The sequence below is a fragment of the Pseudochaenichthys georgianus genome, chromosome 16 (assembly GCF_902827115.2).
Source record: "Pseudochaenichthys georgianus chromosome 16, fPseGeo1.2, whole genome shotgun sequence".
Taxonomy (NCBI): domain Eukaryota; kingdom Metazoa; phylum Chordata; class Actinopteri; order Perciformes; family Channichthyidae; genus Pseudochaenichthys; species Pseudochaenichthys georgianus.
Window position 1 is genome coordinate 15,306,463 of NC_047518.2, and position 27,501 is coordinate 15,333,963.

The 27,501-nt window shown below is 40.3% G+C and overlaps 1 protein-coding gene across 1 annotated transcript; it reads left to right on the top strand.

The window, feature by feature from the left end:
- The first annotated feature begins 607 nt into the window (after positions 1-607).
- ttk (ttk protein kinase) lies at positions 608-27,315 on the top strand. The gene is made up of 25 exons (XM_034101607.2): positions 608-814; positions 1,303-1,387; positions 1,484-1,706; positions 2,147-2,253; positions 2,346-2,489; positions 2,599-2,713; positions 2,803-2,884; positions 2,993-3,105; positions 3,307-3,394; positions 3,501-3,606; positions 4,100-4,322; positions 5,591-5,697; positions 5,880-6,023; positions 6,113-6,279; positions 6,469-6,614; positions 9,143-9,269; positions 13,250-13,342; positions 13,436-13,593; positions 14,843-14,994; positions 15,098-15,222; positions 17,553-17,627; positions 17,719-17,895; positions 26,082-26,169; positions 26,263-26,345; positions 26,422-27,315. The coding sequence occupies exons 2-25, from the start codon at positions 1,303-1,305 to the stop codon at positions 26,488-26,490; spliced, it is 2,997 nt and encodes a 998-aa protein (XP_033957498.1). The 5' UTR covers positions 608-814; the 3' UTR covers positions 26,491-27,315.
- Positions 27,316-27,501: the final 186 nt, after the last annotated feature.

Consider the following 27,501-nt stretch of genomic DNA (forward strand, 5'->3'; position numbering starts at 1 on the left):
AATTGCATCTGACAGCTTTTCAGCATTATCGAGTATACGATCAGGCAGATCTTCATTTAGAATGGACATAATAAATGAAATATTTATAATTTTATATCAAATGCAAATCAAAGGCATAGCAACTCATTTCATCTGGGTTCCTGCTCATGTTGGTGTGGAGGGTAATGAACAGGTGGAAATTCAAAGGTATGTGGGGGATGGAAGGAAGGTGGGGTTTAAAAGAAGGGAGGAAAATGTCATTTATCGGATGATAATAGGTCATACAGGTCTCAATCATCAATAGGAAAGCATCCAACCGGAAAGTGTATACACTGTAGCCAGCCAGAAACTGTTGAACATGTTTTACTGCATTGCAGGAAAATAGTAAATTTGCTTTTCCAGACACTGAAGAAAGCAAAATACCATGACTTTTCGCTATCAGGGCTGTTAAGGAAAACTAACTAACTAACTAACTAACTAACTAACTAACTAACTAACTATGATTATTTCGTTTCTAAGAGAAATGTATACATTTAAAATAATCTAGAGTTTTGGTTCTTTGATTTGATTTGATTTCTTTTGTTTATTGTTTTCTGGAGTCTCTTGGCCACACTCCAGTCCAGTTGGTGGCGGTAATGCACCTACAAGTTGGTTTGCCAACCGCTAATAAACACCAAAGAAGAAGAAGATCGTAAGCGCTGCGTCACCACGATCACAACGAACTAGCCAATCATCACCCAGCTAGGACGGAAGCGGTGAATTTGAAAACTGGCAGTTGAAGGCGAGGTTTTTATTTTGCTCTAAGTGAAACGTGACTATTGACAGCATAAACACGGTAAGACGCTTTGAAATATATTTATTTACCATTAACAATGATGCAAATGTATGTGTGTAACTGTGTGTGCCATAGCAGAACCTAGTTGCTAAACCCGGCGATCGTTAACAACATGTTGGCATGCTAGCTACCTGAGCTAACTCTTGAAAAAAACGAAAGAGCGTATTATTTTTCTACTGGAAATACAGTGTCCAATAATCTTTTTTCAATATACAATTGTATTACTACTTCTTGCTTGCAAGCACACTTACATGGGTATATATAAGAAAACTAATAAAGAGATGCACGAAACAGTAGGTATGTCATTGTGTTAACATAACAATTGCATTTGTTAACGTTATTTGTTCAAAAATAATTTCTATAGCCATGTGTATCACTTTGGCACATCGTCATTCAAAGTATAACAACATTAAATCATTATTCTTTTCAACGGCGTTTGGTGTCTATCGCATATGGGCTAATGTTATGGATCTACCTCTCATGTTCAGATGGGAGAGGAGCACACAGACAGAAAGCAGCAGCTTGCTATGCTTTCTCAAAGGATCACCAAAATAAAAAATGAACTCGATGAAGGTAATGCTCAGCAGTCCGGTCTCTGTGGGAACCATTTACATCATTATCCATGTGTCCATAGATCAAAAAGTCATCATCACTTTGTGTTTTTTGCAGATGACACAGACAATATTAACCAGGTTATTGGCTCTAACTCACCTGAATCATGCCGCTCATATTTGCTGGTCCTGGAGAAGAAAGGAGACCCTCACATGAATCGTAACCACCTCACCAGACTTATTGACTTTTATACCAGAGTATTCTCCAATATGCCACTGGGAAAACACTGTGAGAATGAGAGCTATGCCAGGATGTTGGTCAGGTTTGCAGAACTAAAAGCGTGAGTCACCAAGTTATTATTTTTATATCAAAGCCTGGGGCTGCAGGATTTGGGAAAAGACAATGAATTGCAAATCCGTCTCTGTTGTGATTGTTAAACTGCTTAGAGATGTTCCACCCCTTAACCTATCACTGCGATGTTTTGGAACACTAACTGATAGAAAAGCAAGTGTTACATAGTGCATGTCACTAGATATCTATTCTCTGCCGCTCCACAATACTTAATACAAGTGTTTCTTAACACACATTTTGCCTTTAACAAAAGTTCTACATCATGTGATTTAAATATTGCACTGGGCCATTTAGATCAAATGTCAATAATCGTGCAACCAATCAAAGACTTTTGTCCTCTTTCTTCTTTAAGTCTTTGGTTTTCATTAAATAGAATAAAGAGCAGTAGGATAAGAGTTTAATGTGTTGGTCCTCTTTTCCTTTTTTTAGAATTCAGGAGGTGAATGAGGCTGAAGCTAACTTCAACGTGGCGCGATCTCACTGCCCAAACTTTGCATTTGTTCACATTGCACATGCACAGTTTGAACATTCTCAAGGTAGGGCTGTTTGACCTTCAAGTACATATAACCACACACTAATGGTGTGTTTTATATGGCGTATTTCAGTGTCTGTTGTATCATGTTCCCAGGCAACACAAAGAGAGGCATTTACATATTGCAGAATGCTCTTCAACTGGCCGCCAAACCGAAGGAACTGCTGGAGGCTGCGTTGAAAAGCATGCAGTCAGGCAAAACACAACTCTACTGTTCAGAGTACAAGGAAAATCTACCATGTGAGTGTTAATTCATGATATCTCTTTAGTAGAAAGCTGTTACAATACAGTATTATCATATCATAATCTATTGCTTGATTTTCACATTTTGCTGTTTTCTTTCTGCCAGTGTCGTCCAGCAGTAATGTACACAGTGCGGTCCAAAAAGGCTCAGTATTCCAGAAAGTTTGCAGAACATCAGACGGCACAGGCGATTTACAGCTCTACAGCATTTTTGGTTCAGGGTAAAAACAATTTGACAACTTCTAACATTTAATTAGTCCTCTGTTTGGTTGAGGGAGTATGGCACATCATGTTGATATTCGCTGTGCAGGGCAGAGCAACACGGTGGATCCTCAGATGAGCAGCTGTCAGGGTGGAGATCTGGATCACATCGCAAGAGAGCAGTTGACGTGGTGAGTTTCCTTTCATCCCACTTTACCAGGCTTTTTATTTTGAAAATATTGCATGAAATGAATGACCAAATAGTCCTTAAAGTTTTGTTGATTTATTTTCTTTCACAGCTTGGGAGAGTTCCTGTGGTACCTTTCTCTATCCAAGAAAAAGATGATGATGACTCCATCGATGAAAGGCCCTTAAGGAAAACGGATTCATCGATCTACTCCAGTTTGTCCAGGTAATTCTTTATAACAGCATTTATTTCCAAATGTGTGAAGTGAGGTTCAGTAGGAAAACAGTTTTATTTCCAAAATTAATACGATTTTTTTTTTTTAATCAAACAATTTGCAATACATTGAACCCAAGATGCATTTTTGTGTTCATAAAGCATACTTCTTTTTTTGTGTTATATATTTAACTTGTCTTAATTTCGTCTTAGGCAAACATCTGGTTCAAATGTGAACCCTCTTTTGAGGATTTCATCATCAATGAAAAATGCATACGATGGAGACATTTTATTCTTTAAAGTGAGTATAAATGAGCTCCAGTAGCTTTGATCAAGAAATGTCAGAATTGAAGATATCCAGCCTGACTCAAAGACAGAAGTGTAATATATCTCTGCTGTGTTTTCAGCCACCAGCTGTCAGCCCGGAGCAGAACTGGGAGGAGCAGGCAGCCGTGGACTCCACCACCACACTGCTTCACACGCACAGCACCAGGGACACCTCCAGAATGGACGGTACTTTAAAACCTTAATAATGTGACGTAATGGATACTAAATGTCCTGCAGCTTACAGAGTGGAGCAGTGATTACGTATTTTGGTAGGGTAACCAGAAAGTTAGCATCGCAAGGGATACCTCATCTAAAAGCAATGGGAGTCATACTATCCTGAGAATTTGGGGATATTACAGAAAATAAGATCTGTGGCAAACACACATTTATAATACTTACTCATTTTGTGTGTCACAAGACACTTATATAATAGTTGAAGCATAAATGCTATCTCCAGAAGTCAATAACTAATATTAGGTTATAAACGAACTACATCACGCATGACTTTAGGGATCCCCGCTAAGCTAAAGGTGGCTAATGTTTGTGGCAATGGCGTTTCTCGTTCCCGGATTTAAGAAATCATTCCTGCACTACTCTTTTGATAGTCCAGTAAAACTTGTAGAGCTCTATGAATACTGGGCATTGAGTTTTTTAATGACATTGAGTTTTTCCCTGCCAGATGTTACCTTCAACTTTGACCAGGTGGTGAATACCAACTCTCCTGAGTCGTGTTGGGCATTTCTGACGAACCTGGAGAAGAGAGGCAACCCTCACACAGATATCATCGTGCTCAATAAGCTCAACGACTGTTACTCTAAAATCTTTTCCCACATGCCAATAAGAAAGTTCAGCAAAAACGCCTGTTATGCCAGGATACTGGTCAGATATGCAGAACTCAAGGGGTGAGTGTGGATCAAAATACTATATTTACATTAAAGACATGGGTCTTTAAGGTGTTAATGTGTGTTGCTGATAAAAAAATATTAAGATTGCGATCATTTTCTTAGCAATATCCTTTTCATTGTGTTAAAGCATCTTTGGGTTCAGAAAAGAGCTATATAAAATTGATATATTATTATTATCATATTTACAGATTTTAATTTTTTTGTTTTGTTCTAAAACCGGAAAATGAGCCAGGGTTTTTACACTTAAAAGGTAGGGTAGTTAATTCACTTCAGAAACACTTTTTGTTATATTCCATGGAATGCTCCTAACATCCCGATAGCAATGAATAAATGAAATGCTTTGACAATAAATATATACAAATATTTCATCTGTGGAAGCCGTGGGGCTATAAAAAGCAAGTTCAATTATCTGCCTCGGCCAGCGGCAGATAACTGGATGGCCTACCTGCTTGTCAGCCTTCCATCTGTGCACAAACTTATATCGTGTCCTCATTGGTCATGTACGCGTTCGTGTGTGTTGGAGGAGGGGCTCTGTAAGGAATTCTGAAGGAAGGGGCAGATTTTTTTTCGGTTGTGTACTTTCAAATTCTAGCGCACTCGAGCTGGTTTCTCCATTCTTACCTACCCTACCTTTAGGGTTCCCTTGTCTTAAAGTCAATGGGTTTTGGGTAAAATACCTGAAATAAGGGCTGTGGTTACCACAAGCTTAGGATATTTGCGCTTTCCTTCCAATATGAAAACATGTCAGTTAATACAATACTTGGGGATTTTACATGACTTAAAGTCTTGTTAACTACTCACTAAATTATACTAAAGAGGTTTTTAAGGGACAACAGGGCGATTCTAACCTCTGGGTTGGTTTACAAAAATACACCCCCTCGGCAGCTCTTATTTAAGACACAATGTAAGATTTCTGCAAACTTCTATTTTTTATCCTTCACATACTGTATACCCAATGTGGAATTGGATCATACAAATGGAGCGAACCCCCCCCAAAAAAATAGTATTGAATTTATGCCAAGCCTGAGGCCTTTTTTGGTGTTGGTGATACAGTCAATACTTTAATAACAATTAATCTTAGATTAAATGTTAACATCATCATACTTCATGAGCCCTATGTGTACACAGCTGTGTGAAAAGGCTGTTTTTGCTCTGAAAGATAAAATCAGGTCATAAAGTCAACGAAGGGTATTGTTGGCTAAATGAATTGTAACATCAGAGCTACGTCAGGTTTTTAATTGTGACTCAATTTCTCTCTTTTGAAGGATTGAAGACCCTGAAGAAGCTCAGAATCATTTCATAGTTGCAAGATCCAACTGTAAAGGCTTTGCCTTCGTCCACGTAGCACATGCTCAGTTTGAGCTTTCGCAAGGTGCATATTTTCTCTTCTTTTATTTATTTTAGTTTCCAGAAATCTGAAACATAGAATAGACCAAAAGCACTTATACTTACAGTTGTAAATACATTTACCATGGAACACATTCTGGTTTCCTTTGTGCAGCATACACTTAAAAACACAGTGAAATTACAAATGTCTTTCTCCTTGCTTTTTAGGTAATGTGATCAAGGCAACTTCAATTCTGCACAAAGCCCAGGCGTTAAACGCCAGGCCAGCAGAGCTGCTGGAGGGCGCCATACGTAACCTGAAAGCTGGAGAGAAACTGCTCATGCCCAACAGAGAGGAGGAACATTCCACAGGTAGGGACTCACTGAGGAGCATCGAAAGAGTTAAAGCACTCAGTTGGACTTGGTTTGTCACTAATTTTGACTGTTTTTTTTCCTTGTAGATTTGCAAGTAGGTACAAGTGCGTTTTCTTTTGGGAGAAACCCGGAGCCTTATCTTCCTGCTCGGGTCCCTGTGAGCCACTCAGTGGAACAGCCCAAAGCTGCCAGCAGGGAGCCTCTATCAGAGTGGAAGATTCCAACATCCCTCAGCCGACACATTTCCCCAGAGGTCCGAGGACATTCTTTATCATCTGCTATTTCTGTGCAAATCTTTCATAAAATATACACTTGTGCAGAAACATCTTAAATAAATCCTTTTGGTACGCTGTTGTGAGCTTGCTGGTAGATTTAGGCATGTTTATCCTTTTACCCTTGTTTGTCACTTTATCACAATCTTTCCAAATTATTTCCATCCTAGGATAAAAAAACAACACCTCCGCACCCCAGACCTATTCCACGTGTTGTTGAGTCTATCCCCACTCCATCCTTCCATCTACCGTCCAGACCGAACCGACAGACAGTCTGTCAGACTCCAAACGGCTACAGAAACCCCTCTGCTAAAAGGTATATTCTTCAGTTGGGTTTCTGCTGGTCTGAAACAGAATCAGTTGCTCTTACTTTGCCTAAAATAATAATATTTTTGATTTAATTTAATTTCAAACCTTTATTTATCCAGGTGTATCCCATTGAGATCATTGATCTCTTTTCAAGGGAGACCTGCTCCAGTAGGTTCCACATAAAACATAAAAACATAAACAGAACAACAAAAAGGACATTTTACAGCATCATTACAGGGATTACAATTTACAATAACTATCCACATGAGCAGGTACCAAAAGCTTCCGATTGAGTAGCATCCAACCGAGCTTTAAAAACATTTAGTGGCACCAGATTGCTCAGTTTCCATTTCAATTGCAGACTATTCCAAGACAGAGGAGCTACGTATCTAAAAGCTGTCTTCCCTAAGACAGTCCTAGCAGTTGGCACATTTAATAAAACTACAGCATGCGATCTCAGGCAGTAGCCACTTATAATTCGGCGTGAGATCAGGGAACAGATGTAGGTTGGAAGTTTCCCTAACATGGCTTTGTATATAAAAATGTACCAGTGACTGAGCCTCTGTACAGTTAGCAAAGGCAAACCAGCCCTTGCATACAGGGTACAGTGATGGGTTAATGCTTTACAGTTTGTCACAAATCTCAGTGCGCTGTGATACGCAGCATCTAACTTGACCAGGCAATTGGCAGGTGCATTCATATAAATCAAATCACCATAGTCCAGCACAGGTCAAAAGGTCACAGTGACTAGCCTTTTCCTGGCTTCAAGCGAGAAACAGGACTTGTTTCTGAAAAAGAAACCTAGCCTAACCCTCAGTTTTTTAAACAGGTTATTGACATGACATTTAAAAGTGAGACAATCATCAAGCCAGATACCAAGGTCTTTGTAACAGGTAACCACTTCAATTTTTTTTCCTTGCGTAGTTACAATATCTAAAACAGGCTCTGGTGTCTTTTTAGCTTTAGAAAAGAGCATTACCTTGGTGTTATCAACATTTTAAAAGAAGCTTTAGTTCAGAGAGCGGAGTCTGAATAATGTTAAAAACTGCTTGCCGTTCAACAACAGCCTCCTTGATGGAGGGACCTGCACAGTACATCACGGTATCGTCCGCATACAAATGTAAGGTTGCTCCATCGACATTTTCACCTAAACTGTTGATATATATGGAGAATAAAAGTGGTCCTAAAACAGAACCTTGAGGAACACCATTAGCAATGTTTAACCACTCATAAGACAGCCCATCAAATGAACACATTGGGACCTTTCAGAGAGGTAGTTTACAAACCACCCCACTGCATGGCTGGATATGCCAATACTGAGTAGCCTCTGCTTTAAGATGTGATGATCGACGGTATCAAATGCTTTGGAAAGGTCAATAAATAGAGCTGCACAACTCTGCTTATTATCTAAAATACCACATCATTCACCACTTTCATTGTGGCAGTGATGGTGCTATGTTGCTTTCTGAAGCCTGACTGATGTTTAGACAGGATGTCATTTGTACATAAAAACACCTTTACCTGCTCACTCACTAGGCGTTCAAGAACCTTAGCCAGAACTGATAATTTAGATATGGGCCTATAATTATTTAATAAAGTAGCCTCCCCTCCTTTTAGTAGAGGCAGGACATATGCTGACTTCCACAATTTTGGAATTGTGTTTGAGCTGAGGGAGAGGTTAAAAAGAGCAGTGAGAGGTAGAGCAATAAAATCTGCAGCTATCTTTAACAAGAAAGGTTCTACGTTGTCCGGGCCAGCCGGTTTCTTAGGATCTAGCTTGGTTAAAGCTTCACGAACAACATCAACAGTAAAAGGAGTAAAACTAAAAGGGTTTTCCAAAACACGTCTTTCAGAATCACAGACTGTAGTGTTCACAGAAGCAGAGTTAGTGACAGAATCAAACAGAGAGCCACAGGACACAAAATGCTCATTAAAACAATTTAGCATAGTGGTCTTATCCGATATAGTGCCAGATGCTGTGGTAAGGCACGGAGGTAGCTCATTACGGATATCACCGGTGGATATCGATTTTATGGCTTTCCAACATTTTCCAGGATTATTCAGGTTCTTTGTGGTTACTGACAGATAGTACTTAGATTTAGCACTTTTGATTTGCGATGTGAAGCTATTTCTTAGCTGCCTAAAACGTAGCCATTCTACCTCTGAGCCTGATCTCCTAGCCTTTGCCCAGGCCTTGTTTCTCTCATGTAGGAGACTGGACAGCTCAGCAGAAAACCAAGAATTGTCTCGTCCCTTTACTCTAAATTTACGCAGGGGTGCATGTCTATCAAGGATCTTCGTAAAACCAAGATAAAAATAAGACCATGCAGTTTCTACATCAGCACACAGATCGATTTTTCATGAACAAAACCCGGCTCCACAAAATGTTTTATGTCTCTCTTAATAATACGAGGTTTAACCTTCTGGACCTTAGTGTCCCTAATTGTGGCTACAGCACTGATACTTTATGTGCTGCTTTTAGCATTATTAAAACAGCCCAGTCTCACCCTCTCAATCTCCCCCCCCCCCCCTCAGCTTCATCACTCCTGTTGTGAAGAGAGTTGCTGAAATGCCTTCCTCTGCATTGGCAGCGCACAGAGCTGCACCCCCTCAGCAGCCGTGCACACCGCTGAACCATGCATCAGGCTTCCAGACCCCACAGGTACAACATGCTCCTGCCTTACCTTAGCTGTTATCTAGATATTCACTCTGGGACGTGTGTCCTCAGGTTTTCCCTGACACAAAACATTTGTCGATACTGATTAGGAAACAACTATAAATCAGGCATGAGAATCACTTACCTTTCAGCGAAATTCGCCGTTTTGAATCCAAAATAGGTCGTTTGTGTGATTCATGTAGATCTGCAATAAAAATATTTTTGGGGTATGGGGGGGGTCTGGGACCCGGAGTAATCTGCGGCCGCGAGCTGTGCCATCATGACACGCATGGTGTTCTTTTTTTATATATTATAATGCAGCGCGAGCTGTGTGCTCGAGTCTTCCTGCCTGTCGGCTCTGCTGCTCCGCGATGATGGTCTAGCTTCAGCAGCCACATTAGCTACGGGTGCGTTCGTTAATATTAACTGTGCGGTCCGGAGTCACTGTGGCACAGACTGGACCGCTGGTGAACAGCTGTTAGAACGGGCCGTTCAGGTGTTCAGAGCAGAGCTCCCTGTCGGAGCGCAGAGCGTGATGTGCACTGAAAAGTGTTTCTGTCGCAATATTATCGTTGAGCTAGCTAGCTAGCATACATTGTCACTATCTGCTAACGTTAGCTTTAGCCTTCGTTTTCTAATAGTTTTTTTTTCATAGGCGATAAACGGAGGTGGTATAAGTATAGATCTTGTACTTGAGTAAAAGTAGAAGCACTCAGATCTTGTACTTGAGTAAAAGTAGAAGTACTCAGATCTTGTACTTGATTAAAAGCAGAAATACTCAGATCTTGTACTTGAGTAAAAGTAGAAGTACTCAGGTCTTGTACTTGAGTAAAAGTAGAAGTACCAGAGTGTAGGAATAGGAATACTCTGTTAGTAAAAGTACTGCATTCAAAATGTTCCTCAAGTAAAAGTAGAAAAGTATTCTCATCAAAATATAGTGAAAGTAGCGACAGTAAAAGTAGTCGTTGTGCAGATTGGTCCATTTCAGAATAATATATATGATATGTTTTATAATGATTGATCATGAAAGTGTTCTCAATGCTGGTAAAGGTGCAGCTAGTTTGAATGAATTTGTATACTGCAGGGTAGCTTGTGGATTTACTCCAGGTGGAACTAAAGTCTGATTCAACACTTGATTAGATTTCACATCATTCATCCAGATCTGTGAAGTAACTAAAGGTATTAAATACATGTAGTGGAGTAAAAGTACACCATTTACCTATGAACTGTAGAGGAGAAGAAGAACAAAGTAGCAAAACATTGAAATACTTAAATAAAGTACAAGTATCTCAAAATTGTACCCAAGTATAGTACTTGAGTTTATGAATTTAGTTACTTTACACCAGATGCCATAAAGATAGAAAGACTCAGCCTTGCACAGAGGCATGACAATAGATTTTCAAAATGCTCAACAGTGCTGCCAAAATTATAAACTGACTGCTACACAATTAAAATAAATGCTTTTATATATTTCTATTAGATGTGACTCTTTACCGTTTCTGTTATTATTATCACTACTGCTTTAGTTGTTCTGACTGCTAAAATCCTCTGTTATTCCTCATTTTAAAGCCGATATTCCGTGGGGTTGGGGGGCTCGGGTCCTTGTCACCTTTTCCATACCTGATGAGTTTGCATCCCTGATAATACTTAGTAAGGAGGTCATAATATTTTTGACTCATGGCTGAAGTTAAGTTTCTCCAGCTCTCCCCAGGTTGGCAAAAAAATGCATCTCAAAATGCATCAGATTGATGCTTTAAAATATGGAATATTCAAAATGTTCTTCCGGGGAGCATGCCCCCGGACGCCCCTAGAGGGATAATATCCTTCTCACCTTTTTCACCCCTGACCCGTTTTCATGCCTGATAAATAATACTATTTTGTTTATTTTACTGTACACGTTTCTGTTTCCTTACTTCAACATCAGCTGCCAAACCCTTTTAAACTGCATCTCATCATTAATATTCTATAATTACAAACACAACACTGTATATATAATAGTGTTGTCACGATACCAACATTTTGGTTTCGATACCGATACCAAGTCAAGAATTGCGATTCCGAATATTTTTCGATACTTTTCTTAAAAAAGGGGAAACGGTCTTAAATGTAATTATTGTGCTTTATTTCACACCAGAACCATAACCATAACACAAACTTTTAACTTTTAAATTCGTATTAAATAAAATTAAGCATAATCTCAAACAACTTTTTTGTTTTTCACTTCTGGCGTCTTTTTTGTCAACAAGCCGAGGCGCAGCGGCAGTTGCACTCCCACTTGTAGCCATGCTTCTCGTTTTCTCACATGCTCTGGCAGCTAGCGCGTGCATGAGAGAGGGGAGGGACTTCGAGCGTGCTTGAGAGGAGCGGGACTGCAGGCACGGCTGCAGTGCAGGGAGTGGAAGCAGAGCGCTGAATACACAAAGCTCTTAAAACAGCGCTTTCTCACCGGAGTACTTTTCCCCGTCATTCTTAAACTACAGATACTAATGAAACGGAGGATTCGTACCGTTTTTAACGGCAGGTTATCGCGGTACCTTTCAAGTATCGGTACACCGTGCAACACTAATATATAAGGTTTCATTTTCACTTTAACTCCGTATGTTTCATGGTTATATCAATATTTATTTTGACTGTAATTGAACATTTTATTTTAACGTCTATTGTTTATAATTAGGGCTGTCAGTCAATCATGCGATTAATCGCATGATTGTCCATAGTTAATCGCGATTAATCGCACATTTTTTATCTGTTCTAAATGTACCTTAGAGGAATATTTTTCAAGTTTTTAATTCTCTTAACATATGAGTGGACAAATATGCTTTATGCTAATGTTTATTATCATTTGAACAATGACAAATATTCTCATGAATATTAAACACAACTGTGTGTGTGTGTGTGTGTGTGTGTGTGTGTGTGTGTGTGTGTGTGTGTGTGTGTGTGTGTGTGTGTGTGTGTGTGTGTGTGTGTGTGTGTGTGTGTGTGTGTGTGTGTGTGTGTGTGTGTGTGTGTGGTGTGTGTGTGTGTGTGTGTGTGTGTGTGTGTGTGTGTGTGTGTGTGTGTGTGTGTGTGTGTGTGTGTGTGTGTGTGTGTGTGTGTGTGTGTGTGAGAGAGCTATGTGCAACTCAAGGATCGTTGGAGCTATGTGCAACTCAAGGCATATGCTCGAACGGGAGCTGCCTGGACGCTGCAATCATGTTGTGCACTATCCGTGCTGACTTTTCGTACAATGTCCCACTGTCTGGCTTCCTGCATAAAGTCAAGTGCTCGGCGCAGTTGTGGCGAAATGTCGCTCCTCTGTTTTCATTTAAACAGCTCCTTATATCTGTAAGCGCAGCTAGCTAGCACCAGATGCTAACAACAACAATGCACGTAAGGTCTCTCTCGCTCGCTCGGGCCACACATACACACACCCTCCCGGTCCTCCCAATAGCCAGTCTGTGCCTGCCGGTGAGCGTGGAAGTGTGGTCTGCCACAAGTGGGCGGCAGGAGCGGGGCTGTCAGCATCAGCTTGTAGATGTTATTTTAAACTCGATGCGCACTGAAACTACGGGGCGGCCGAGAAACAAAAATACACATGCGTTAAAATAATTAGTGGCGTTAAATTTGTTTGCGTTATTAACGCGTTAACTTGACAGCCCTATTTATAACATATGTTTTTTATTATGTATTTTTTTGTGTATTATTCAATTTTATTATTTATGCATTTAATTATAAAATTCAGCAACTGTCATTAAGCTTAATTTTCCACGGGATAAATAAAGTATTCTGATGTTTCCGTTACAGCTAGGACAATTAAACTAAACTATAAACCGTATGATAAGATAAAACCTGGGTAATCTGTGACCTGCCTCACTGATAAATAAAATGATGAGGCAGACAGGAAATGCATTGTGTATCTTGACATGTAGAATGAGATTTCTCTGTTATGAAATTACTAACATAAGTAATAAATTAATAATTGTGTTCTTTTATTTTTTTTATTCTAGGCTTCTCTCTCTGCGTTGTCGAATGAAACCATCACCATTAAGGGCAAACAGTTCATTATTCTCAAGATGATAGGACGTGGCGGGTCCAGCAAGGTAATGGATACGTAGACAACTCATATTGTGATCCAGCATTCCGACACTTTGCCTTTGATGATGTTTTACTATAATAAATGTCTGTTTTTTTAGGTCTACCAGGTCCTGGATCACAAAAATCAGCTGTTTGCCGTGAAATATGTCAACCTGGAGGAAGCTGACGCTCAGACGGTAGAGAGCTACAAAAATGAGATTCAGCATCTGAACCACCTGCAGCTGTACAGCGATCAAATCATCAAGCTCTACGACTAGTGAGTATATGCAGGGTTCATATATAACTCATTTAACCTCAAGGCTAGGTTGTGAACATGTATTATTTTAATTGTACTAATTTTTATTTGCAAATTGAACCCTTATGTCAGTGATTTTGTTTTTATTCTCATAAAAAGGAGCTAGCCATGCATTAAACAATTGTGATCAAAAGATACAATCAAGGATCATTTGAATAACCACTAAAATTAATAGTTACCAGGGCTCAACGCTAACTTCTAAAAGTGGTTGCCAGGCTGGCTTGGCCCAGTGCGCACGCGAGTAAACGTGCATTGCTTTCTGGCTCCGTAATCACACCAATGCATGTGCAACTTAAGTATCAGGTTCCGACTGGTCACAACAATAATTAAATATCACTCTTAATACAACAAATAATTAACATTTATCTATTTTGGGGTGCACATTTTGCTGTTTGCTGTCCTTATTTCTTTATGTTAAAAACTGGTTGCCACTGATGGCAACCAAAGGCCAAGAAGTGGTTGACATTTTTTCTGAATGGTTGCTAATGGCAACCTGGCAACTGTTACTGTCGAGCCCTGGTTACTATTGTTGATTTAAAGGAATAAAAGAAATAATGTTTACATTATGTTTTTGTTCAATATAATTTATACTAACCATTCAGATATGACGATTAAGTATTTGAGATTCTTGATATATATTTGTTTTTGGTTAGATTAAAACACAGTGTGGAGTGTGACTGTTTGAGGTTGTGGACAGGTGTCTTTTATACTGATAACGAGTTCAAACAGGTGCCATTAATACAGTTAACAAGTGGAGGACAGAGGAGGCTCTTAAAGAAGAAGTTACAGGGCTGTGAGAGCCAGAAATCTTGTTTGTTTGTAGGTGACCAAATACTTATTTTACCGAGGAATTTACCAATTAATTCATTACAAAATCCTACAATGTGATTTCCTGGATTCTTTCCCCCCATTCTGTCTCTCATAGTTGAAGTGTACCTAGGATGAAAATTACAGGCCTCTCATCTTTTTAAGTGGGAGAACTTGCACAATTGGTGGCTGACTAAATACTTTTTTGCCCCACTGTATGTGCGCAACACAGCTTTGTTCTTATTAGATGACAAATGTACATCTTTCTTTGTGATACGTTTGGGTGTTTCAGCCGTTAAGACACATTTTACACAGAAAATTAAACTCCATAACAGCTCTTGAAGTCTACAGGTAATTTAGATTTCTGTTACAAAAACCATGACGTTTGTCTTTGTGTTTCCAGTGAAATAACAAACAGCTACATCTACATGCTGATGGAGTGTGGGAACTTGGATCTGAACACTTGGCTGAGGAACCGCAAAACTGTGACTCCACTGGACAGGAAGTTCTACTGGAGGAACATGCTGGAGGCCGTCCACACCATCCACAGCCACGGTGCTCTTTCTCATTGTTCCATCATCCAATCCCAGTGTTGTTTATTAAAAGGCACACTCTTCATTTCTAACCATTCCAAATGTCCTCTGTGTCCTCCATGCAGGAATCATCCACAGTGACTTAAAGCCGGCAAACTTTGTCCTTGTGAACGGTTCGGTGAAGTTGATTGACTTTGGCATCGCAAACACAATCCAACCAGACGTGACGAGCATTATGAAGGATTCACAGGTTAGATTTATTTCATACACGAAATGAACACATTCAGATTTGACAAGTAATGTAAATTGTGCGATCTTTACATAAAAAAAAAAAATGAAATCCAAGTTTAAATCTGGTTAAAGTGTATTAAGAACCAGATATTCTTTAGAAGCTGCAAACAGGTGAGCAGACAAAAGAGAAAAACATGCACAACAAATACATGACAAATAATAATATATGATATACTGCTGTACCCAATTCCTTTTTGATGCTTTGAATTAAGCTTATAATGTTTTTTTATTGTCATATTCTATTAAGTTATGACCCTAAAAATCCTCTAACAAAATTGACCAGATTAAATTGTTTATTTCTATTTATTCACATTTGATTTATGAGGATAACTCAAGTAGAGCTTTTGTCAACGTGGTGATATAAATGATTTTATGGTGCGGTCTGATTTCTGCTTCGACACACAGTTAACACAGGTCAGCGGGGTGTCTTTGTGTCCGCCGAGCGAGAGTGTAATTTTTGGTGACCATATACAAAATGTTGCTATTCAAAGGGTTAACAGGAACAAATATCGATGAAGCAGAATATTACTTTTGGTTCAGACAAGATGTGGATCTTGTAAATTATTCAGGGTTCGTACGGGTGCTGGAAATCCTTGAAAATGCTTGAAATTGTACGAGGTGTTTTCAAGGTTTGAAAAGTGCTTGAATTTTGGGAATGGTGCTTGAATTTGGGATAAAGTGCTTGAAATTGTAAATGCTTTACTTCGCTTTTTAGATTAAAAGAAAATGAAGAAGTTGGAGCGCACTTAATTGCTTCACTTTTACATAAAACATCTCTGCTCCGGCCTATGCGCGTGACCTGCAAGTGTTTTTGTTACGTGTGACCTGCAAGTGTTTTTGTTACGTGTGACCTGGGCATTCTGATGAGAGAGAGATAGATGACAGTATGCCAGGAGGTTGCCGTTTTCAACGAGCGTTGGCTAGACAAATACAAGCCATGGCTAAGACGAGGGTCAAGCCCACGAGTAGCCTCCTGCAAGCTTGCAAAAATAACGATGCGCTGACGAGCCACATGAAAGCTACGCCGTAGTAGAGCATTTTAGATTAGGCTTACGTTGCATGTTACGTTTGTTTAAGCTAACGTTAGCTAGCTGAATAGCGAACTCGATGAGGGATAATCATTTCAGAGGAGCGTACCTGTTAATATGTGCGTTACAGTCGCCATCCTGTGGCTTAAGAGGTTAAACCCAAAGTATTTCCAAAAAGCGGAATTGGTTTTTACCTTTCTTGTTCACGAGTTGCTCTTTTTTTGCCATCTTCGCTCGCGCTGAACTCATACAACGATTGTCACTCACAACCTGGCCCTCGGCTTTTACGGAGCGTCCACACTACAGCTCCAAAAATAGCTTGGAGCTGGGCGTGTCTGGAGCTTGGGGATTTTATTCAAGCAACACGGCCAACAACCAATCACATGAATCTCCCGCCCCCGACATACAAAGCAAAAACCCCCGGGGATTGTATGGGAGCAATATATATATAAACTCCCCAAACAGGCGAAAACCTACCAGTTTCCCCCACTGTCTCTGCTCCTCCCTCCATGCCTGGTTCCTCCGGTTTGTATCCCGGTAGGTGAAGAGGGTCTGGTCATACAAAACCGGGTGATTCGCTACGGCGATAGTTAGTTTCTCCTCCGACTTTTTTTGAAATATAGAAATGAACGGCGGGATATCTCTCCCAGCTTAGACGCGGTTTGATTGGCTACGGCTTCAGCTGTCAGATTTTGGGAAACGGGATTTGATTGGCTGGCGCTGGCTACTCCGGCGTCCAGGCGACCAGAAGTTGAACAATGTTCAACTTCTGGTCGCCTGAGACGCCTCGCTCTGCTACCCACAATTCAGTTCGGCGAAAAAGCGCGGCTACGTGACGTCACCCCATTGAAAGTGAATGGGCAGCTTGGAGCAGCTTGGATCTTTCGACGCTGTCGACGCTGTAGTGTAGACGGGCCGTTAGGGTGCGCACGCAGCAAAATAATCTTTATTTCGATTACGTTGTTTTCGTAATCGTTGCAAGCCACAATCGTAATCGAGATTAAAATACGATTAATTGCACAGCCCTACCCTCTTGTCTACTTCTACAAATATTCTAATATAAGTGTAGACTCATTGTTATCTGCCACTTTGCAAAAATACTGGCTTAAAACACAATGAATAGACATGCAATAAAAAGAGAAACTGTGCAGCATTCAAATGTTCGTTGATGTTTTAAATGTATTCTGACGGCTGTTTTAGATCTACAGTTCAGATGGAAATGCCTCTACTTATGTAACACTTTGTTTTTTATTAAACCCAGGTTGGAACGTTGAGCTACATGCCCCCTGAAGCCATCAAAGACACTTCGTCCCAGCCAGGACAATCACGATCTAAGGTACTGTCACCAAGTCACTTCAACAACCATGATGGAATAATTCATAATTTCAGCACAGTGATGAAAACAATTTTGTTTATTTATCCTAAAGATCTGTACAAAAGGTGACGTGTGGTCGCTGGGATGTATTCTGTACTGCATGACGTACGGGAAGACTCCCTTCCAGAGCATCACCAATCAGATCGCCAAGCTGCACGCCATCATCGACACCTCCCACCCTATCGAATTTCCTGACATCTCGGAGAAGGATCTGCTGGATGTGTTGAAGGTGAGAGACCACGACTAAACTAACTTATTGTGATGTGAACACAAATATATATAGGGTACATTTCACAAGTTTGGCAGTATTTAGCGTTCTTATGGGATACTTTAAATTACGGTAAGCTTGCTTATTATGGCCTTTGCCAAAATGGATGTAACGAAGGGTGTTACAGTGTTGATTTTGAATTGATAATCACTCCGGAATGAATCATCAGAATCAAAAGCAGGATCGACATCCTACTAGGGCGGTACCCGAATATTCGTTCATTGGAATACTATTCGGGTTTCAATTTCGTTATTCGGTTTTTTTGGTAGCCGCACTGCCAAATTGAATTTATTGAAAACTCCAATATCAATGTAAGAGCTTGTGCCTCTTCGGGTGGTGCTAACACTTAACCATAAACGTTATCGTTTACTTTCTTCGTCTTTATATGTAGATATTACTTTTTCCCCGTTCATCTCAGTCATTTTGTTTCCATAGCAACAACAACTTCCTGTCAACAGCGCTAACTCTCCTTCAAAATAAAAGCATGTCCATACAAAATAGGAAGCCAAGCCAAATTACACTTAAGACATATACAACTGCAACGAAAGTAACAAACACAATGCAAAATCCTTTTCAATTTCAAAGAACACAAATTGGGTTGTATACATTAACAAATAATTATAAAACAACAATACTGTAGAATAACAAAATGAATGCTGTGAATAAACCGAAATACACGTGTTGAAGCGGTTCGCTGAAGATTACTACGCTACAATGTAGCATAATGTCAATGGCCATTGTAAGGGCATAAGATAAATATGATTCAATATTATATGGGAATTTGATAGCAAATGTATGGAGTAGGGATCGACCGATATGGCTTTTTCAAGGCCGATACCGATACCGATTATTAGTAATCAAGGAGACCGATAACCGATATTTGGAACCGATATACATTTGCAGTAAAAAAAAAATCTTGGTGTCAAAATGTAGAATAACACAAACTCCAACACAACTTCTTTGAAATGCATTTAAGCATAGCCTATATTATGTTTAATTAACTTTTAAACATCTTACAACTGGTTTCCTCTCTGTGCCCTTTTCTTTAGTGCAGTCATCTGCAATGAGTTGGAGAGAGACAAGAAGTGGGGCTGCAGGCTGACATGCTTAACTAACAATAATGCTTAATTTATTATATCTGTCTATCTAGTATAAAATCCCAATAAGCTGCTAGCAACTGCAAAACACTAGTGCTAATGTTTTGCAAACTATTCAAAGTGAGGCTATTAATGTAGACCTAACGTTAGTCTAGTAGCCTCACTTCTAATATTTTGCTAAACATTTGCTAGATACATGTTGGCTAGCTAATGAGCTTCACATATCAACCTGAAAAACTGCGAGGCTCCACTGTGTCTGCGTTCTTTCGCACCTGCCTGTAATCTGAGAAGGTCCCGCCTCTCTGGCTGGCTCCCGCCCGGAAAATCTTCAGTAATAGCCTATCAGATAGCGCTGTGGGCGGGACATTGCTCGTGTACACAGAGTGGTGACTGCAGCCAGAGAAACGGCCGCATCAGAGCCAACGTTTTATCGGCAATTTGATTCAAAAAAAGGCCGATACCGATAATCGGTCAAATGCGGAATATCGGCCCCAATAATCAGTCGACCCCTAGTATGGAGTCAGATTTGGGTCAATATTCTAGTGCGCAAAACAAGCTACTCACGAGCGGAAAATGTGCTTTTACACGCGCATGAAATAACCCTCGCGCGAAGATTAAACCCCCGCGAGCGACAGCCCTCTTGCTCGCTCGCAGGAGTGTCAGCCTCACTCGCTCGTGGAGTCTGTCTACGCGCATGAAAAGTTTCTGGCACTTTGGGGCGGAGACACTGGACTTTGATTGACAGCTGCCAGGAAGCCCGGAGTTGCCAGGTTTGATAAATGCCTGAACTACCAAGAGCCGAGGAGTGACAGCTGCAAGATCAGTTGGACGAGATTGAATGGTAAATGTGGCCATAAAAAACTATTATATTCGTAAAGTGTACAGCTAATATATATATTGAAATGTTCTACCCCCAAAACAACGGTTAACCGAAATGTACATATCCTATATATATATATATATATAGAGAAAAAAAAGAATTTAGGAAAAATTGACAAAATAAATAAAAATTAATTAATTAATTAAGAAAAATAAAAAAATACATGTTCAAATAAGTATAGAAACCAAGTTGAATTTGTCAAATGTATTGAACTGTTGATCAGTTTGAACAGTTGACAGCTATAGGCCTACAGCTTTCATGCTTAAAACATAACTTGGTTTTTAAATTAAAGAGGGATCATACACGAACAACATAACGAGTTAGGGTAACGTAACCCTTTTACAACAGAGATCAACAACATATAACAGGGCCTATGCACAGAATGCAGCTATCAAATCAAGTTTTATTTATATAGCAAATTTTTAAAACGATTTTTGATCAAGCCAAAGTGCTGTACATATAATAATTACCTTACAGTAAGGACACTATACAGTAAATACAACAGCACAGTTTGTGCAGAATATCAGTATGAGAAAACAACACCCTCTGACCTTAGACCCTCACATTGTACAAGGAAAAACTTCCGGAGAAAAAACCCACAGTTTGAAGGGAAAAATGGGAGAAACCTCAGGGAGAGCAACAGAGGAGGGATCCCTCTCCCAGGACGGACAGACGTGCAATAGATGCCGTGTGTAAATCGAAGCGATAATACATTTTTCAGCTATTCAATACTCATTCTTGTTTAAGAATATGAGCATGTCTACTCAGGGGAGAGGCGGGTGCGGAGACGATTCATAATCAGGCCAGCTGTAGAGAAGACCCTCTCAGCTGGAATTTGGGCATAAAATGAGATTTGAGTCTGCGTGATCTGCGTGTAGGGAGGGGCAGCAGCCATGTCATTAGCTAGAACTAGCTAGATCTGTTGGATTTGGACATAAACGCGAGTGAAGTTTAACCGGACGCGAGAGAGAGAGATCAGCACCTGCAGCTCTGCCCGCTGTGAGGGACCGGTGAGCGGAGCAAAACACACCTTTAGACCTAACACATTTAGCTATGGCGCTGTCGTATACATTGAATTATTCCATTTGATCATATGTCATCAACTTAGGCACCCCTCCCAATAAAAATATTCATAACTCATTCTCATATTGCAATACCTGAATAATTTCAAATATTTGATTAATCGTTCCCTTCCCTATCCGATATCCAAACAAATTCAGCCTCAAACAATGGCATCGACATCAGTGCTGGAATTTATTTATTTTTACATTTGAAGATCTAATTGAATCATAGTTATGGAGAACCATTAAATCCTTAGATGTTAATCTGCCTGTATAGAAGTTTGCATAATATTTCACCTCTTTAAACACTTATGTACATTACAAGAAATGTGATGTTTTGAATTTATTATGACGGTTCATATTTAAATAAAGCTCCAGCATACAATACAGGTTTTTACTAAAATATTGATGCATGTCAAGCTGACCGTTGAGCGGCCCGACCAAGTAAGGAGGCAGAGGCAGAACGTCCAAAATACAACCCGGTGTGGGCATTTATTACTCATGGGCACATGATTCACAGCCTCAATCTTGCTGTTCCCGTGAACACAGTCACCAGCCACAAGGATCTCACACACACTACCTGTCCACTGACAGGGAAAACAGAGCCTAAATACACACACACTAATCAATCAACAAGACACAGGTGAGGGGGGAGGAGACAACACAGGGCACCAGGTGAACACAATAAGGAGCAACAGACAAAATGGGAGGGGAACACTTCCAAACTAAACCAAATGTGCAATATTACAAGGCCCGAAGCCATCAGTCCACAATCCACATATTTAGCTATAGAGTGGTGCAGGAATGAGTCCTAAACCCCGTAAATTAGTTGGCGGTTAATATAAGCTAAGCTAATTTTAGATCTAGACGAGTATAATGGCGCATTTCCACTACAGCGTGGAGCTCGCTTTAAGCGTGCCGAGCCGTGCGGGGCTCGTTTTTGGTTGCGTTTCCACTTAGCGTAGTACCGGCTAGCGGGTACTATTTCAGTTTTTCTGGCCCCATAAAATCGAGGTTCTTTCCGGGCCAACAACCAGGCTGAGTCGGGATGAGTATACTAAACTAGAGAGAGAATCGCTGGCAAGGGGGCTACAACTACAACAAGATGAACATATTTGACCGTGATTTAATTGTAATACACGTTTCAAAATGATGCCGAAGTAACAACATACTGATAACGGTTAGTAAAAACCGTGAATTAATGCTTTGACAAGTCTGCAGATAGATGGCTGGCGAAAAACCTCTTAAGATGCGTGTTGTCTAAATGGAGATCGGCTAAGCTAATGCAGTATATGCTCCGACCGTCCACACTCACAACAACGGCCTATACAGACATAAATAAACCAGCGACTGTTTTTGCCATGACACAGACAGTCTGTAGTTTGTATTTGTTTAACTTTTGTCTAGTTTCTGAACAGATATGAGGGCTTGAGTGCTAACGGCTGATGTTGTTTTTCTGGGGTTCTCATTGAAGATGACGTCACGGCTCCGCCTACACTGCGTTACTATAGATACTACCCCAGTTCCTAAACTGTAATGGGAATGCGCCATAAAGTGAGATGTCCTGTATAGGTTGATTGTGCGTTGATCTGTTGGTAATGCCTCGGGGTTCCGGTGGGCATGTAAACAAATGCATAATGCTGCGTTATACTTTGTGGCCTCACCCAGTTGCATAGCGACACTTATTGTTTAGGTGTCTTTTAATAAGCAGGTAGTCATATCATTAGCTAGAACTAGCTGGATCTGATCGATATGGACATAAACGCGAGTGAAGTCTAATCTGACGGGAGAGAGAGATCAGCTGCTGCTGACGAGTCGATACGCAGCTCTGCATGATCACCTGCAGCGGTGAGCAGAACAAAACAACATTAAGGCCTATCCTGTCACTTTACAAGCAAGCTCTCAAAGTTTTTGACAAAAAACCAAAGCTATACCACCATTGCAAAATCCTGGACAAACATAACCTGCTCAGCTGGGAAAATATATTAAAACACACTGATGCACGTCTCATTTTTAAAATTCTAAACGGCAAGGCACCCCCACCACTCTGCACTTTTATACAACAGAAAAATTCAAACAGTAGAACCACAAGGTCTGCCCTAAGAGGGGACTGTGTAGTCCCTCTTAGGTCCAGTTCCTTTGGCAAATACTGTTTCTCTGTGAGGGCATCTACACTCTGGAACACAATACCAATACAGATCACGAATAACACCTCTTATCATACATTTAACCACAATCATAAGAACTGGCTTTTAAACAATCAAAATGTGAACACTTTTAACTGAATCAAGGTATGATGATATTTCATCTGTTTGCATGTTTGTTTGTTCCTCTCTATTGTTGTACTACTGTTCCTATTTATTGTTGTACTGCTATTTATTTATTCTTGTACTGCTATTTATTTATTGGTGTACTGATGTTGTCTGCTGTACTCTATTTAATTATGTTTTTATTTTCTAGTCTTGTTGTGGTCAGTTAACATCTTGCCAAGGACAACAGTTGAAAATTAGCCTGCTGGCTAATACTGGCTCATTTACAGCAATGTGAATTAATGTGCACTGTCCTTTAAATAAAATAAACAAACAAACAAACAAAACACACACTTCAGTTTAGAATATCACACGTAGCTATTTTAATTACCTCTCAAACTACCTAAACTAGTTATAGATATGTTTAGTTTTACTGTCGGGTCACTCATTACTGGATCCGCGAGCTGCATGATACTGGCATAATAGATTGCCCGGTCGGGCAACCAGCAGGTGAGGCTTCATTGCCCGAGCTAAATACTAGATGGCCCCGGGCCATCGGGAAGTCCTTAATGTCGAGCCCTGGAACTGTATACATTTCAATAATCATAAGAACATGGCCATAACCAATAACATACCATATCCAATATGAAAAAAACACTGAAACTTATTTATTTATTTATTTGTTGGTTCATTTATAGTTGTGAGTGTATGGGCTCCTGAACCAGCCTCTCCTGTCTCCCTCACCTCCCTCCTCTCCCCCCTGCTCCTCTGTGAGGCAGCAGCAAAGACTAGTTTTTAGCTCTCAACAAGTTTTAAAAGTGTATCTTACCTTTTTTCATCTACTTTTATTTTTTTTATTCATGCATATTTTTTACTAATCACTACCCCCTCAAATGGAAATATGTGTTTACATAAATGGTGACCAAACTGTTTCAGACCCACTGAGAACTTACACTAATGGCGCTTTTCCACTGCAGGGCCTAGCATGGCTTAGTACGGAATGGTTAGGCCTTTAGTAGGCCAGGCTCACTTTATGCTGCGTGTCCATTACAGTTTAGTTACTGGGGTAGTAACTATAGTAATGCAGTGTAGGCGGGGCGATTGGCTTTTCGGCGGGCGGAGCGACCCTGCATAAAAATGCTGTGACGTCATCTTCAATGCGAACCACAAAATCAAAACATCAGCCGTTAGCTGTTAGCACTCAGAGGTCACAGCTCCTCATATCTGTTCAGAAACTAGACAAAAGTTAAACAAGTACAAACCACAGACTATCCGTGTCATGGCGAATACAGTCGCTGGCTTATTTATGTCTGTAGGACGTTGTTGTGAGTTTGGGCAGAGCATATACAACGTTAGCTTAGCCTGATCGATCCGATCTCCATTCAGAAAAACACGCATTTTAAAAGGTTTTTCATCTATGAAACGTGTATTACAATTAAATCACGGTTAAATATGTTCATTTTGTTGTAGTTGTAGCCCCCTTGCAAGCGATTCTCTCCGACCAATCAGCAATCGAGAGTGTTTACCTCACGAGTTTAGCATATTCAGCCCCGTTGTTGGCCCGGTAAGAACCTCGATTTTGGAGGGCCAGAAAAAAGGTGGAAAAGTAGCCCTGAGCCGGAACTACCCCTGGTGGAAAAGCAAGAAAAAGCTTAAACCGTGCTGCAGTGAAAAAGCGCCATAAGTTAACTATCTAAACACTCAGAGAGTCCTTAACCTCACCTGAGCTGAGGTTATCCCGAGCTTGAATGACACACAGAGACCAATCAAGGGCTTTGATTTATGATCTGTATGGCAGTGGCCATGTCGGCAGGCCACATCATGTAGACAGCCAGTCACCCTGTGTGAGGCAGCCCCACATTTGCGCAGCGTTGCGTTCACAATACATAAAAAAAAAATCCTCAGGCCACTTAACAGGCCAGGCCATCGGGAAACCCCCTGAACCTGGGTACAGGTGGCGTAGAGCGAGGGATCATTGTCCACTAGTTCAGTGCTTCTCAAAGTGTCGTGACGCCCCCTAGTGGTCCGTGAGTATATTGGTACAATTTCACATTTGAAATAAATAAATTAAAGTTTTCCGCACTCTCGCGGAAATATCTCCGCAATGGAATGAGCTTAAGTTTCACTTTCATTTGTATTATATAGCCAAGCGCAACACCTTCATCACACATGTTGCCACTTGTTTGTACCATTTTCAGGCGATTTGTAATCTGTTCTAGAAAAACGAAGTGTTTTTGAATATTTTTGGAGTTAGTTGGTCCGTGAGTGTTTTTTTTATTGGTTAAGTGGTCCTTGGGATGAAAAGTTTGAGAAACACTGCACTAGTTAATCGATCGCAGATGGCGTAAAAATACCTAAATGGGTCGCAAAATATACTTTGGTGGCCGTTAATATACCTGGGTGGCCCGCCCAAGTTAAGTCTGTGTGTGGGAAACCCTGGCCTACATGATGTCATCACGCTGAACATTAGCAGCCTTTTTATTAATCTCCTTAAGAGGAGAAGTCATGCAACTGACATGTAGTTTTATTACAGCCTAATGTTAGATTTTCACTTCTGCTGATAGCATTTACACTTCAACATTCATCATGTGGTGTTAATATGTGGAGATTATCCTGCTGAACAAAATGTGTAAGTTTCACAAACGTGTTTAACTGAGCTTTCTCACTGTAATATTCTGAAATCCAATGAAGAAATCCCATTGCTTTTTGTCGAGGAAGAACTTGCGATGCTCCTGTCCTAGTCCACCGACGAAAATACGCTATCACTGCACCACTCTCTGAATACATCAAATTAACACAGTGGCTAACTTGACAGTTGTGTTTAATTGGTAAATTACAAAAAAGCTGTTTTTATCTGCAGAGCTGCTTGGTACGAAACCCCAGAGAGAGGATTTCTTTAAAAGAGCTGCTGGATCATCCGTACCTACAGCATTCACCTGCAGAAAGAGGTACACACGGTACACACACGGACCACACACACACACATCATTGCCTACGTTTCTTTTCCCCATGTGACTCTGACCTGTGCTCTCCTGATTCAGGTCCAAGTAACAGAGATCTGCAGAAGATCCTAACAGACCTCGCAGCCCTCCAGTCTCCAGGCAGCATCATCCGAGCAGCTAATGTAAGAATTGCCTGCAAGAACTTAATTTCCATCCAGGAGTTCCTTTAAATACTAATTCTGCTTTCTGCTTTAACAGAATCTGGCCAAAATGTGCAGCAGCGGCAGGAAGTTGGATGTTGCAGAGTGTGCAAAGTCATCAACCTAACTATCCTTGAATATGTGATGTGGATAGAAGTTACTTTATTTTCTTTTGTTGTACTTCTCTTGAACACTTCAGTACAGAAACAGTATATTCTTTAACATGTAGAAATAACACATTTATATTTGTAACACATATTTCTGTATAGCTTCTTACTCGGGCAGCATTTCTGTTGAATCTAAATACCCATTTAAATAAAACACAGCATTATACATCCATAATTCTTATGTGACCATTGTAAAATATATAAATCACCATAAAATCTCACTGATTGACGTAACATTTTAAAGGATGACTATGGAAATATTTCCCTTGCAGTGTCAGCATTCCAAAGGCATGCCGTTCCCTCCCTTTTTTGATTTCTGCGCTCCTGTCAAAATGAACAACCCAATGTGGGATTGTAAGTGGTTCCCACCCAACTCCTAACTGTCCCATGCATGCACCTCACCTTTAAATTCACAATCTCAAGTATATTGTCTATCAATCCTCTATTGATGGTGTTATGAAGAGCTCAATGCTGACTTCAGGTCTTAGACATGGCTGACAGCGTATCTTGTGGGGCCTGGAGCCATTTTCATTACATTAGCAGCACTAAACTTACCCTGTTTTTCACGTGGGGAGCGGGACCAAGATAACTTTCCATTTTTGGAAAGTAATGTTTCTGCTTGTGTTTGACAGACAACAGGAGCATCTGCATGGGGTATTCAGGGTGGACAATTTGACAGAGGATTTCTTTGAAAGTACAAAATAAAAGTATTTTATAGTCTTTGCGCTATTAGTGTAACTACTGAGTCCAAAATTATCAGTCTTCTTAAGAACTTAAAAGTATTTGTATTGCTCGTCACATATAGCAGCAAGACAGGCATTGTTGTTGACAGTAGAGCAGGGATGGGCAACTTTGATGATGGTGGGGGCCAAATAATGTATGTACTGGCCACCAGGGGGCCGCAGATTCAATTGGAAAACACAAATTCCACGTATTGTATGTAATTATTAACACATATACTAAGTTTGACA

Coding starts and splice junctions, on each gene's coding strand:
- ttk (XM_034101607.2), top strand. CDS start 1,303: ATGGGAGAGGAGCACACAGACAGAAAGCAGCAGCTTGCTATGCTTTCT. Junction 6,280..6,468: donor GCCGACACATTTCCCCAGAG/GTCCGAGGACAT, acceptor TTTCCATCCTAG/GATAAAAAAACAACACCTCC. Junction 14,995..15,097: donor CCACACCATCCACAGCCACG/GTGCTCTTTCTC, acceptor TCCTCCATGCAG/GAATCATCCACAGTGACTTA.